The sequence below is a fragment of the Schistocerca piceifrons genome, chromosome 3 (assembly GCF_021461385.2).
Source record: "Schistocerca piceifrons isolate TAMUIC-IGC-003096 chromosome 3, iqSchPice1.1, whole genome shotgun sequence".
Lineage (NCBI taxonomy): Eukaryota > Metazoa > Arthropoda > Insecta > Orthoptera > Acrididae > Schistocerca > Schistocerca piceifrons.
In genome coordinates, this window is record NC_060140.1 from 364,161,443 (window position 1) to 364,176,694 (window position 15,252).

General features: G+C 41.7%; 1 protein-coding gene across 7 annotated transcripts in view; it reads right to left on the bottom strand.

Annotated features, from left to right (window-relative positions):
- The window catches only part of LOC124787635, a 190,387-nt gene that overhangs the window by 146,140 nt on the left and 28,995 nt on the right, over positions 1–15,252 (bottom strand). For all 7 annotated transcript variants that reach the window (XM_047254408.1, XM_047254406.1, XM_047254409.1 and 4 more), the window contains exons 2-3: positions 10,001–10,231; positions 1,495–1,779 (exon numbers count right to left, since the gene is read on the bottom strand). In XM_047254408.1, coding sequence (XP_047110364.1) covers positions 1,495–1,779; positions 10,001–10,231 — 516 coding nt within the window. The remainder of the gene's footprint in view (positions 1–1,494; positions 1,780–10,000; positions 10,232–15,252) is intronic.

Below are 15,252 nucleotides of genomic sequence, written 5' to 3' on the forward strand. Positions count from 1 at the left end.
GAGTGTAGCCATGTATGGAAGTGAAACGTGGACGATAAATAGTTTAGAGAAGAAGAGAATAGAAGCTTTCGAAATGTGGTGCTACAGAAGAATGCTGAAAATTAGATGGGTAGATCACGTAACTAATGAGGAGGTACTGAAGAGGACTGGGAAGGAATTTGTGGCAAAACTTGCTTAGGAGACGGGATCAGTAGGTGGGGCACATTCTGAGGCATCAAGAGATCACAAATATAGTATTGGATGGCAGCGTGGAGGGTAAAAATCGTAGAGGGAGATCAAGAGATGAGTACCCTAAACAGATTCAGAAGGATGTAGGTTGCAGTATGTACTGGGAGATGAAGAAGGTTGCACAAGATAGAGTGGCATGGAGAGCTGCATCAAACCAGTCTTAGGGCTGAAGACAACAAGAACAACCACCTCAATGATAATGCTTTTGCAAGACTGAAAAAAGACTCAAAATCAATGAGTAATATTACACATCATGCAACAGGCGCACTAACGCACTGACTCAGTAAAGATATAGGAATTGCCTTTATTTGCGGAGTCAATCGTTAGGATAAGAAGGAAAAGACAATTAATCTCTCACAATTTTCGCAGACACGCATGAGAATCAAGTTTCTCTGAATATTAACGTACACCACGCTGGTGAAAAAGCAGGATAAAACACGACTGGCGCGAAAATGAAATATGCAGATACTTCTATTTAACTAAAAATCTCTGTTATAGAGATTAGGCATTGTAGTATGAGCGTATTCTAGCGATTTACTGGATTGTAAACTTGGTGCCCTCCACGACAGCTAAACCAGTTGCACAAATGTTTCTAGCAGTGCAAACCTGGAAGTAGCCAAATTCAGGTCAAAGGTTATATAAGCAGTGTTTATCTGTAAACAATTGTATAAACTGCGTTATATGTATTTTTCTGACAAGAGAATAATAATAATTTCCAAACCAAATTTTGATGTTTAATTGTCAGATGTTAATGATGTATCATTGAATACATAATTCCAGATCACCACATTTCTGGGTGTAACTCTCTCCACCTTCACTTGACCACCAAATAAAGTAAATATGTAGAAAAGAAACTGTACCCTTATAACTAAAGAGAGGATATTACGACTTTCGTTTTAGTCAGCCAGTAAGTAATCAGTTCTCGAATTTTCTTAAATGTTCCTTTCGATTTGATTCCACACCAAATAAAGAGTCGCTTAACACACAACTTGAGTCATGTTGAAGCCACTTGATGTCGTAGGATTGGTCGAATGGTACAAGTGTTTCAGACAAGGTTGCAGTAGCGACCAAAACATAGGAGACAACAACCATTACTGAAATGTTCCTTTCATTAATCTAGAACCAGTTATTTTGTAACGGGACGTACCTCCACACACACACATAACTCTAAGATTAATTGGCTCTGTCTACAGAAACTATGGTTTTGCAGAGACTTGTATGTTTGGCGTCATTCTTCGGTTAACGCGCAACACAGAAAGCACTTACCTGTACGATATTGAAGTCTGCAGAAGATACCCATCACACGTCTTGTTGGCTGTGGAATATCTAATATGTGCAGGTTCTGGCATATTTCTATGGTAAGGTCTATGTGAGAATAATTGGACGCCCCGCCCATCTTTGGCTCCACGCCGCTTACTGCTGGCTGCGAAGCGTAGGCTCCTTTCGACGTTACGTCCGTTTCTGCTTCAGTCGTGGGATCAGTTGTAGTATCTGTCGTTACGGGTACTGCCGTGAGGGGTCCAAATGATTTGGCAGGTAGAGTTGTGGGCGCTGTAGAGAAATGTGCGGAAATTAAGTGTGCCAACGAGAACAAAGTACAGCTGGAAACACTTGAAATGAGCGTCTCAGACATATGTAAAATGTAAATGCTATCTATAAATAGCAACTCCAGCTTACCATGACCTTGAACTGCCTGGTGTAGGGAATCACAAACCTATCACGTGTCGCCCATTATAACATCCACGATATATATGTTTCTTTTATTACGAGTGGAATATGAACGTGTTGATAATATTCATTCAATTATGTAGTTAATTCTCAAAAAGATGATAATTATGTAAAACAGAGACAATATTTGTCTCACATTCTTTGTTAATCTATATCATTCTTTTCTTTTGTTTTGTACCCTTTTGTCATCTTCTTCTGATGTACATCGTCGATTCAAGACGCGAATCGATTTGAGGTCTGTTAAATGAAAAACATTTAATATAAAATTATTGTACTTTTATATTCATTTGCTGGTAAAAACAAATAGAGCCAAATGCGTTAAAACTATTTATGATTAATTATTGAAAATTCGCTTCCTGTTTTAATTATAATTTTATATTAATTGTTTTATCATAGCTACAAGAAGCGCAGCCATTGTTAGTTGCGATTTATAGCAACTTCGTCTGTACTTCTAATTGAAAATAGCATGGGTTTGTGTTAATTTAATTTTAAAAACAATTTAATAATTTTTTTATTGGTGGCATCAATTTAAATGATTTAAATTATTTACTGGGAAAAGGAAAATCTTAATTAAAAAAGAAATCCTCTGTCTTTTCTTGGCCGCCATCTTAACTTTTATTACAGCGGCAAATTTAAATTACTTGAAACTGCAAACTTTCAATATTCCGATGTGTAAGAAATAAATGTGCACCGGTGGTACCAAACTCTATTTATAAAAGAAAAAATTAATCGAACCAGACAGCATTTTCTAAGAACAGTGCTGATGGTATTTATTGTTGAACAAGATTTCATTGCTGATGTATGTGGCCAAAATTAAACTAGGCACGAATCACGGAGAAAAATATTTCTGGTACCATACGTCAGTGTTGTGTGCGCGTGGTATTCTGAGGTTCCCTTTCATGATCAATTTGCTAAGAATAATTAAGTCCATCGAAGACAAAAATTATAAAAGCTTTGATGTACGATCTGTAATTTTAGTGATATGAACACAGCTTACAGTCAACATTATTACACTACGTCAGGTGGAATTCTTGTGCCATTTGAACAAAATAATTATCCGGGAGAAGTTGTAGTTTGAACAATGCATTATATATTTGTATAATATTGTCAGTATCACTTACAAAAATCAAATCAATGCAACTGCTAAAAAAGAAAAATAGAGTGAATTCAAACCGCAGAATACCATAGAGTATCGTATCATCCATATTCATTGCACTTGTCGATGTTGATGATACACAAAATCATCCACACCATGCATGACATCATAAGCCGCATCTACCTTGTTTATAATATATTTATACACCCTTTGCATAAAAATGGCAATATGTTAACACAGTTACGAAACTAGCGCTACTATAATTCCCACTAGCTACACTAAGAAACAAAATTATAGGGTCACTTTTCCGAAACCCCGTAATTCTCACCCATTGCGAGGGTTAAGACTGAAATTTGGCTTTACGGACAATCTTGCTCTGTAATGGTGCAAAAGCACGGTGCTTTGCGGCGACAACCTCTGGCTCGCCGACACTTAAAACAGCCAGGTATCAACAAATGCGGGAAAAAAGGCCAGACCTCGGAATTTCGTGTGATGTGTAGGGTTGATTAATGATGTCACATTATCACCATGTTGCACCACAATTCCGCCCAAAGACACCGTGGACATGTCACACGATCGGAAGGTCGTCACAACCGGTTCTACCCACATTTCTACCCTTGTCTTGACGCCTCTGCCGTTGAGGTCACCACCTCGGTAGGAAAAATTGAAAACATTGCTTTTCTTATTAACGACCGAGATAAACATTCCAGACATGTTGCCGCTAAGAAATGGCTCGAAAAGGCCGCAGTGTGTTAGGTCAAAGGGCGTCAATGTAACCACCACTTTCCCTGTGGCGTTGATTCCCACACATTTCGCCTTCAGCAATGGCAGTTCGCAGTGCTATGAGCAACAGGAAGCCGTTCTTCAGAATCTATCACAGCACTGACACTCTGGGGAGTCTCAACCCTTCCCTAAGGACAGTGTTTGGCTGCATCACCATCGAACGTGCTCACGCAGCGTGACTTTCGCGTTTGCCCTCGTGTACAGGTGTACCCACTAGGGACCGTTTAAAACCATTTCACGAGATCCGAACGTGATCCGAAGCAGCTAACAAGGAGACGGCACGACCGTGGGATCGGGGATTTGTCCGCAATTTTGTGTGGTGAAAGGTGACCCCTAACACCTCTCGTGGGTAAAATATTAGGACGGACTACCCGGGAAGGGAAAAATCGCTCCGATGTTTCTTAGGTGCTTTATGAGTATAAAATGTAGGTAACCTGCGGAGCCGCCGTCTGGCCCCGGTGTTTAGGGATCGGATACTTATGCCTGAGGTCTCGTGTTCGATTCCTCCTGTGGCACTTTTTTTCTTCTATTTCATTTTCTTTGGTTATTCCAACAGTTATTCAGAAAGTTTCCCAAACCTACATTATCCTTAACAAATTAGTTACATTATTGAATAAAAATTATGTTCTTTTTGTCCAACAACACAATTCATGGCGGTGGGATTTCCATTTTTCATTGTGAAGTATATGAGGAAAAAACATTGCCTTTTTAATCATAGTAACAAAGTCGATTTGGACACGTTCAATTTTTATACATATAATAATTATAAACAAGAACCACAGTGGTAATTATCGTAAAAACAAACAAAGCAATAATTTTTGCGACATCTTGCGCAACTTAAAAGCAGATTTTTTAGAATCAGAGGGCGTTTGCGATAAATCTGTACAAAAACATGCCCCATTAGCGTTTACGAAAATGTTTCGAGTTTCTGCCAATTTTGAGGGGCAATGTGCAGTAAAGGTCCTGTAATTCGAGCTAATTAGGGCTGAGGCTACACCGAATTACAAAAAATTCAGATAATATGGAAAATCACTAAATCAATGGGTAAACCGCGAATAAATGTTTAATGAGCACAATGATGATTAAAAAATTTAAGAAAGAGTAGTACATCCGTACATATATGAGCACACATTTAGTGTCTCCTCCTTTATTTCAGACCATGAATCAATCAGTTATCCAGTAAATTACGTCTTTTATCGTACAGTTGTTACTAGACAACCAACTACAGAGCAAACAACAATCGTCAGCCAATGTTGTAAAATGCGTTCCGTTTTGTTACTTAGGCGTACCGCATTCTAAAGACCACTGTTGCTGAGTACGCACAGCAATAGGAGTTACAATGAGAACTGTGTAACTGATTGTCAGGCTCTCCCAATTAGTCAATGGTCGACAAAGAAAGAGCAAGAGCACTCCTCGAAAGTTAATATATCTGTGGTTCCGTAATGGGAATCCACTAACAGTCTGAGACAATGGTTATTTCTGTGCATTTTGAACGAAAAGCCTAACTGGGACAGTTTTACCTGTATCGCACTTGGAAAATTTGTAATAAAGTTCAAAATGTAACAAGTTCGAAAGTGCGTAAAACGAACACGCAGATAACGTACACACATCAAAAAAAGGTTTGCATCATGTCGGTTCCGAGAGTTCTGGAACCTGTACAGAGAATTGGAACAGAGATCAACGTAAACATCATTTCCGCCCTTATTCCTCATGACAACCACACATTGCATGTTGTACCACCATACAGTGAGACCTTCAGGGCTGGTGGTCCAGACTGCTGCACACGCCGGTACCACTAATACCCAGTAGCACGTCCTCTTGCACTTATGCATTCCTGTATTCGTCATGGCATACTATCCATAAGTTCATCAAGGCGCTGATGGTCCAGATTGTCCCATTCCTCAACGGCGATTCGGTGTAGATTCCTCAGAGAGGTTGGAAGGTTACGTCGTTCATATACAGCCCTTTTCAATCTATCCCAGGCATGTTCGATAGGGTCCATGTCTGGAGAACATGCTGGCCACTCTAGTCGAGCGATGTAATTATCCTGAAAGAAGTCATCCACAAGACGTGTGCGATGAGGGCGCGAGTTGTCGTCCATGAAGACGAATGCGTCGCCAATATGCTGCCGATGTGGTTGCACTATCGATCGGACAATGGCATTCCCGTATCGTACAGCCGTTACGGCGCCTTCGTTGACCACCAGCGGCGTACGTCGGCCCCACGTAATGCCACCCCAAAACAGCAGGGAATATCCACATTGCTGCACTCCTGTGGCTGGATGAAAAGCATTATACAACATGGTGGCGTTCCTCCGAGCCATAATCCGTAGGTAACGGTAATCCACTGCAGTAGTAGCCCTTGGGCAGCCTGATCGAGGCATGTCATCGACAATTCGTGCCTTTCCTGTCTCTCTGTATCTCCTCCAAGTCCGAACAGCATCACTGTGGTACACTCCGAGACGCCTGGACACTTCCCTTGTTGAGAGCCCTTCCTGGCACAAAGTGACAATGCAGACGCGATCGAACCGCTGTATTGACCGTCTAGGCATGGTTGAACTACAGACAACACGAGGCGTGTGTCTCCTTCCTGGTGGAATGACTGGAACTGATGGGCTGTCGGACCCCCTCAGTCTAGTAGGCGGTGCTCATCTTTGGTCGGGTTTAGTGACGTCTCTGAACAATCAAAGGGACTGTGTCTGTGATACAATATCCACAGTAAACGTCTATCTTCAGGAGTTCTGGGAACCGGGCTGATGCAAATGTTCTTTTGATGTTTGTATAAAAACGAGTTTTTACTCAAGTTTTACCTAAAATCTTAACTTTCTTACGACCAACTTGAATTACACAGAACCTCAACAACGGGGTTCGACTTATAGGAGTTCTGCTGCATTTATAAATTAAACTCCATCACATCTTTTTTCTGTTAAACTCAGGAACCATTGTAGAGGTTTAGATAAAATTTTAACTAATAAGTACTCTCATTCACGAGGGAGGTTTAAGGATTTTGAAACTCGCGACAAACAAACGCGAACGCCGCGCCGACAAATGAGCAGCCACGAAGCGCAGCGCCTATGATGCACGGGTAACATTTTTAGGATTTTGCATTCGGTCAGTCCCAGCCAGAAAGTAGTGTGTGCTGCTTAAACAGTTTAATTTATCTGAATTTGATGATATTCTGTTACTTGACGCTGTTTTCTGATTTTCAATTATAACTCTACACAGTGTCCCGTAAACAATATTACGGCTACGTAGACACGTTGCATCACCGTATATTTTCACAAGGGAAATTCCCTATCGCACTCCTCTCACATTTTGTGGTAAGAGGGCCCAGTGGACAGACCGTAAAGAACTCAATCAAAACATATCTACTGGAATGTGAAAAAGAAAGCGAAATAGAAACAGTGAAAGGTCCAACAATTTGAAATACAATGTAGAGCAGTCGGTAAAAGAAATGGTGCCGTGGTTAAAGGGCCACAGTGGTGGAGCGCGGTACGGGTGAGCTGTGCCAATTTCTTTTTCTTTTATTTCGCTGTCTGCTTCATTCAAATTTGTGTCTGTGTCGTGGTGTAACGTCCGTTTGGAACAACAGGTTGCAGTATAGGAAGCTGTAATGACTTGGTTCTGCACTACTACTCTATTGGCAGCGAAAGGAAGAGGTTTTCGAGTGCGAACCACAAAACTTTTGATGACAAGGAGAGAAGTCAACGGAATCCTCCACCGAAAAACACGTCAGTTGTGTCTTACACAGTGTTAATGTCAGTACGTATGTCACATAATAGAAATCTCTTATCGACGCACTTAATTTTGGGGACGGTAAGTGAGTGAGATATACCTCCGTGCCCGATATAGGTGTTCGTATCAATGTTAATGTGATCACTCCCAAGGAAATGACGATAACAAACCATTTCCAACACAAACTGCAACAAATGAATGCAACAGTTTCACAATCACATGGTTTTCTGTGGTGTCGAAACGACATGATTTAACGGGTTTGAAATTGCGTTCCGTTCTGGAAGTTTTACCTCTTGATTTCCTTTGTTATAACATACGTTGTAGTTCACATACGTTTATATATTGTTTTCATTTCTGTGACACGTCTATGTGGTATCTTGTCTGCTCTCACTATTTTCCGCATTTCCTTGTGACGGTAACGTATTGTTAACACATGACTCATATTCTATAACCAATGAATGATACTACTGGTCATTAAAATTGCTACACCACGAAGATGATGTGTAACAGATGCGAAATGTAACCGACAGGAGGAAGATGCTGTGATATGCAAATGATTAGCTTTTCAGAGCATTCACACAAGGTTGGCGCCGGTGGCGACACCTACAACGTGCTGACATGAGGAAAGTTTCCAACTGATTTCTCATACACAAACGGCAGTTGACTGGCGTTGCGTGGTAAAACGTTGTTGTGATGCCCCGTGTAAGGAGGAGAAATGTGTACCATTACGTTTCCGACTTTGATAAAGTTCGGATTGAAGCCTATCGCGTTTGCGGTTTATCATATCGCGACATTGCTGCTCGCGTTGGTCGAGATCCAATGACTGTTAGCAGAATATGGAATTGGTGAGTTCAGGAGGGTAATATGGAACGCCATGCTGGATCCCAACGGCCTCGTACCACTAACAGTCGAGATGACAGGCATCTTATCCGCAAGGCTGTAACGGATCGTGCAGCCACGTCTCGATCCCTGAGTCAACAGATGGGGACATTTGCAAGACAACAGATATCTGCACGTACATTTGGACGACGTTTGCAGCAGCATGGACTATCAGCTCGGAGACCATCGTTGCGGTTACCCTTGACGCCTTGACGCTGCATCACAGACAGGAGCGCCTACGATGGTGTACTCAACGACGAACCTGGGTGCACGAATGGCAAAACGTCATTTTTTCTCATGAATCCAGGTTCTGTATCATGATGGTCGTATCCGTGTTTGGCGACATCGTGGTGAACGCACATTGGAAGCGTGTATTCGTCATCGCCATACTGACGTATCACACGGCGTAATGGTATGGCGTGCCATTGGTTACACGTCTCGGTCACCTCTTGTTCGCATTGACGGCACTTTGAACAGTGGACGTTACATTTTAGATGTTTACCGACACGTGGCTCTATCCTTCATTCGATCCCTGCGAAACCCTACATTTCAGCAGGATAATGTACGACTGCAAGTTGTAGGTCGTGTACGGGCCTTTGTGGATACAGAAAATGTTCGACGGCTGCCCTGGCCAGCACATTCTCCAGACCTTTCACCAATTGAAAACGTCTAGTCAATGGTGGCCGGGCAACTGGCTCGTCACAATACGCCAGTCACTACTCTTGATGAACTGTGGTATTGTGTTGAAGCTGCGAGTGCAGCTGTACCTGCACACACCATCCAAGCTCTGTTTGACTCAATGCCCAGGCGTATCAAGGCTGTTATTACGGCCAGAGGTGGTTGTTCTGGGTACTGATTTCTCAGGATCTATGCACCCAATTTGCGTGAAAATGAAATCACATGTCAGTTCTAGTATAATACATTTGTCCAATGAATACCCGTTTATCATCTGCTTTTCTTCTTGGTGTAGCAATTTTAACGGCCAGTAGTGTATTACACCTGCCAAGACTACAGAAAGAGAAAAAGCAGTTCAATGACCAAACGGACAGTTCATAATGCGGCGAAAAAAATGAGGCAAGGGAGTTTTTAACACGGATCACCCGCTTGGCAGTCCCACACCATGACCACATACCCACGACGTTGTTGTCGTTGTTTCAAGGTGCTCTTTGCAGCACTTCTTGTTCCAACCGTTCACTGTTTCTACTTTCCTTCATTTTCATAGCCTGTTTCCATGCTTGATCAGTGTTCAATTTTTGACGGGCTTTCCACTGGGTCATCCTATCACTTAATCTGAGAGGGATGCGATGGGGAGTTTCCCTCATTAGTGGCACCTGTGCGGATCCGGGGTGGACCGTTTGGGCGAATATAAGAGATTGGGCCACGTACAGAAGCACGTGCGCATTTTCCCCCAATCAATACTCGAATGAAGTAGAAATGGAAAAAAAAAAACAAATATTTCTGTTAGGATGCACCGTTCTCCATGCCCTGTACAATGCCTTCCGGGGAATAGATGAAGATGTAGAAGGACTAAACTCGTATGCAATATGCGTACCTGTTTTACCCAAGTTGCTGCAGATATCTGATAAATATACTCGAACCAGTTTGTTGTCTATATGCTTCCGATGCTTGCACCATTCTGTGAGTTTCTTCAGGTTCAGTGCTTCAGCAGAGGGGTGCTGTCGTTCCGCCAGTCTCGCTTCGGCACGCAATGCTTTACCAGACTCGCCAGTAGCGGTGACGTCAAGTTCGGACGTCACTTCCGTGGCAGTTGCCATCTCTTTTCCTGCAAGCATACAAGAGTCCAACTTTAGCAGACTGTATACTCGTATCGGGTACTTCATTTATGACATATTCAAATACCATAGTTTACGAGCTGCAAGAACATGTTGAAGACAAGGTTTTTACAAACTAGAGTTTACGACCGGTTGGGGTAAAAGTACATAGTTACAGGTAGTGACTATAGGGCTGTCTCTACTTAAATCGTAGTTAGTAGGTTTGTTGTCTAAACAAAAAGGCTTCGACAACGAAGACTGGAGTACACTTTATGAACTTCTGAATATATCAGAGGTATATTAGAGAGATCGAAAGGTTTTCTGTGACTTCTGCAGAAAACATGTTACAATTATTAGACTCGAAGAAAATGAATGGGCATCAGTAATTGCGAAAGGAGTGAAATAAGGTTGTTGCTAAATCTGTATGTTGACGAAACAGTAAACGATTCTAAGGAGGGGTCCAGAATATCAATTACACTTCATCGAAAACAAAAACAATCACGTTGACCGATGTCTTTATAATTCTATCCTAGACGCAAGGGAATAAGAAGTTCTGTTTAACAGAATAGGGAGTGTATTCAAAAGAGGTAACAAAACAAATATCATCAAAAGTAAAACAAAATAAATAGTACTCGATTAAAATTTGGCAATGCTCAGGAAATTATATTAGGAAATGAGACACTGTTAAAAATAGATAAGTTTCATTGCTTTGGCAGAGGAATAATTGTCCACAAGGCAATGATCAATGCAGAATGGCAATCGCGAAAGATACTATTCCGATTATGTGAAATATATCGATATGTAATGAAACTTGAGTGTTAAAAAGAGTCTTTTTAAGGTATTATTGTGGAATGTGGCTTTTTACAGAAGTGAAACAAAAGCGATAATCAGTGCTGAGATGAAGAGAATAAAAGCTTTTGAAATGTGGTGCTACAGAAGAACGTTGAAAAGTACTTTGGCAGATAGTATAACTACTTGATAAGACACATCGTGAGGTTTTAAGGACTCGTCAATATAGTTATGAGAAAAATGAGAGCGTAAAAATTGTAGAGGGAGACCAAGGCTATGGTAAGTAGGTTTTAGTTTTTTATGCATTACTGAAGCATGTTCACGGTGCACTAGCTTGAAGAGCTGCATTAACTTGTGTTCGGACTGAAAAAGGAGCAACAACAGGTAGTGGCACTGACGGTCTTGGGTATGTTGGTATTAAGATGAGCGCTAAGGCAAAGAATGAGCAACAAGAAGAAAAAGTTGGGTAATAATAGCAACTGGATTACTCAGAGGGCGAAGGGAGGGTGGGCGGTCATTACTTATTTAGCGTGACGGAGTGTGATATCCAATATCATCATCATGTTATCTCCTATATTAGCAGGTCCTTTGCCTCTCCATTTTCTGTGATCCATTGCTTCCTTCTTAAGGCTGCTGTACGTTGTACCGTCCATCATGTCATCCAGTATCTGGAATCTCTTCCTTCCTCGCTGTTTTTATCAGTCCGTCATTCTTTCTTAATATATGCCCAATCCAATTTCTTTTTCTTCTCTTTATCACATCTAGTAACTGTCTTTTCTCTCCCACTCTTCTCAGTACCTCTTCATTTTTTACTCTGTCCATCCAACTTATTCTTTCCATCCTCCGCTATGTCCATATCTCAAAATCCTCCAGCCTTTCTCTGTCTTTCTTCGTCATAGTCCATGTTTCAGCGCCAAGACATTTTATGAGTCTCTTCCTGAGTTATCCGTCCAGACCGTTGCAGAAAATTCGCCTTTTCTTATAAAACGCCTCTTTTGCCATTGCTATCCTTGTTTCAATTTCTGTGGTGCACTTGCAGTCAGTGTCTATCCTGCTTCCAAGATACTTAAAATTTTGCACCTGTTCTGGTATTTTTCCATTCATAATAATTTTGATTTCCTTATTTCCTCCTAGTGCCAATACTTTTGTTAATTTTCACTCCATATTTTTTCCGTTAGTTTCAATGGTGTCCACCAAATCCTGTAATTCTTTTTCCCCTGTGGCTAGAAGGACCATGTCATCAGCAAATCTCAAACACCCTACCCTTCTTCCTCCAATTTCTACGCCTTTCTAATGAGAATTAGTCAATCATGTTTTCCAAGTAGAGGTTGAAAAGAGTAGGTGATAGACAGCATCCCTGTCTTACTCCTTTTCCTAGTCCGATCCAGTTAGCACTTTCTCTTCTCACTTTAACTGAAACTTTTTGATTAAGATATAATGAGTTTACAAGTCTTCGGGTTTCCAGTCCACTCTCTTTTCCCTCATTATTGTCGCCTGCTTGTCCCAAACCACATTGTCAAATTCATTTTCTAGGTCGATGAAGCACATATATAGGTCTCTTTGTTTTTCAGTATACATTTCTCACAAGATTCGTAGGAGCCCTATTGAATATCTGGTGCCCGTATTCCGTCTAAAGCCAAACTGCTCCTTGCCTAGATTCTCCTCCATTACTTTTTCAAGTCTTTTATTAATTATTCTTAACATCACTTTGGCTGCATGTGAAATGAGTCTGATTGTCGTGCGCTCGCTGCATTTGTTGGTTCTTTGTTTTTTCGGTAATGGGATCATTACTGTTGCCAAAACGTCCTCAGGCCATTCACCACTGTCATATATTTTATTACATAATCACAATATTTCTCTTATCCCATCTTGGTTCAAGCATTTTAATATTTCTCCCGGTATCGTATCTGTACCTAGCGCTTTCCCATTTTCCATTGCAGCTAAGGCAGAGTTTACTCCTTCCATTATGATGGTTGGTCCTTTCTCGTCATAACTTACACTGCCGTGTGATTCAAGTTCCAGAGTTTCTGGTTTGTTTTTTGTGTCATCTAGCTCTTTTAGATATTCTTCCCATCGATAGACGACATCGTCACGATCTTTGTACACTACCTCTTCGTCTTTACTCAAAATTTCCATTGTGGCACTTCCTGCTCTTTCTTGTTCCCATGTCATAGTCTTTACATTGTTGTATAGTAAGTCGTATCTTCCCTCCCGTCCAGTTCTTCAATTTCATCACATTCCTCTTTTAGCCATTTTTTCCTAGCCTGCTCTGTTTCTCTTCGCAGTTCATTATTTAACCTTCGGTATATCTTTCTTGCATCTTCAGTGCTCTTGTTTTTCAATTTTCTTCTCTCCTCCATCTTGCAAATCATTTCTTGTGTGACCCATGGTTTTTTGACCTTTTCCCTTTTACATATCCTATATTTTGCTATCGTGCTTTAATGATTCCTTCTTTCAGCATATTCCAGTACTCGTTGGCATTATGAGGTGGTTCTTTGTCTCGTAATGTGTTTGAAATTCCCGAGACAGCCTCTCTGTAATTTGTTATTTGTTGGATCTTATCTTCTCTAGATTCCACTTCTTCACCATGGTCGCCTTCTTAAGTTTATTCATTCGTATTTCTATTTCTGCCATAAGTAAGTTGTGGTCACTATTAATATCTGCACGAACTAGAAGTATGCCACATAACTGGCACGTGTAGTGCTGGAATGCAGGCAAAGTTTAATATTCTACTTTTCACAGATCGAAGTACATGAAAGGAAAGCAGCAATTGGGAAGGCAGTGAAATAGAGTTGTAGCCTACGAACGTTGCTCAATCGTTCTTTGATGAATCAGTAACGGACAGTACGGAAGTGGGGCTGTTTGGTCTAGGGAGCAGCGCTTCAGTGTCGTGATATTTACGGATTCCCATCACGTTGAAAGATTACTGTCACGACATGGTTCTCAAGTTCCGTTCAAGCATCCCGATAATTCCGTGAATATGGTGCCACTCGCAGATGCTGAAAGTGACTATACCAAAGTTCGGACGTTCAACCGCCCGCCGCAGGCTGATGACAACTTTCTAAAGGATGTATTGACTCCTTATGGTAACGTGAAAAAAGTCCGTCGCGAACGTTGGTTTACACAACAGGGATTACAGTGTAACAGTGGAATTCGTTCCGTGGAAGTGCATGTCAAACGCAATATTCCATCACATTTACAAGTGTGTGGTTACCGCGTGCGTGTCACGTATATTGGTCAAGACGGAGTCTGCTTTCTGTGCAATGAAAGAGGACCGTTCGGTCTACTTTCTCGCAGAGTATTTTTGAATTGAATCCTTCATTAGTGCAGCGTCGCAAAATAACAGTTGCTAATTCTGTTCCTTCCACTCCACTCCGCTTAATCCTACTGACCCCAGGATAGAACCTGTAACTGCGATAAACAAGCGACGTCGCACTAAAGATGGTGAGGTCAGGATTTGGCTGTACCCTCTGCCCCAACCTCCACATCGATTGTGACCCCTGCTTCTCTCGATGCTACGGTACCTTTCGTCTGTGGTACGGTGAGTGGCGAGGAAGTTATCTCTAAAATCCCTCCTGTTTGCGAAGTGGCTCCTTCTCAGCTGCCTGTGTGTGGAGACGGAGCGGCGTCCCTCCCTCCGCCTTTGTGACCTCCGTTACAGTAAGAGACAATGCAATATTCTCCCGCCCTTCGCTTTCAGCCGCCGACGGTTTCCCAAATTTGCCTCTTACAACAACTCCCGAGGGAAATAAAATTAACTGCCAAGTATCACCTGCTGCACTGGTGGTTCCACAGAATGCTTCCGCCTTGGTGACTAGACTCGCGTTACATGTCCCTTGTTCTGAGGGGCAGGAAGCTGTGCCTATGTCCCCTCCCATGTCTGCAGAGGCCGCCATGCCATGTAGCCGATAGAAACAGCTTAAACAACCTGACTGTGCAGTGCCACGTAAGGAATCTAAGAAACACTGTTATAGTGGTGGGGGTTCTGGTCCTATGATGTCTAATTCATCTCTGGACTCCGCAATGGACCTTGACGCTCATCTGTGTACCTAATTCTGCTTGATACGTTCCGTACGTCCCTGTATAGCTGTGATCAATGACCCACGCCTACACGTTCCTTTCCTTAGATGTTAATCGTATGGAATCAGAATTGCAACAGGCTTCACTGTGTCAGTGCATTTATGATTTAGGAGGTGTTATTTAGGAATTTCTGCTTAGCTGGTTTTCGTATGATTTTTAGTAT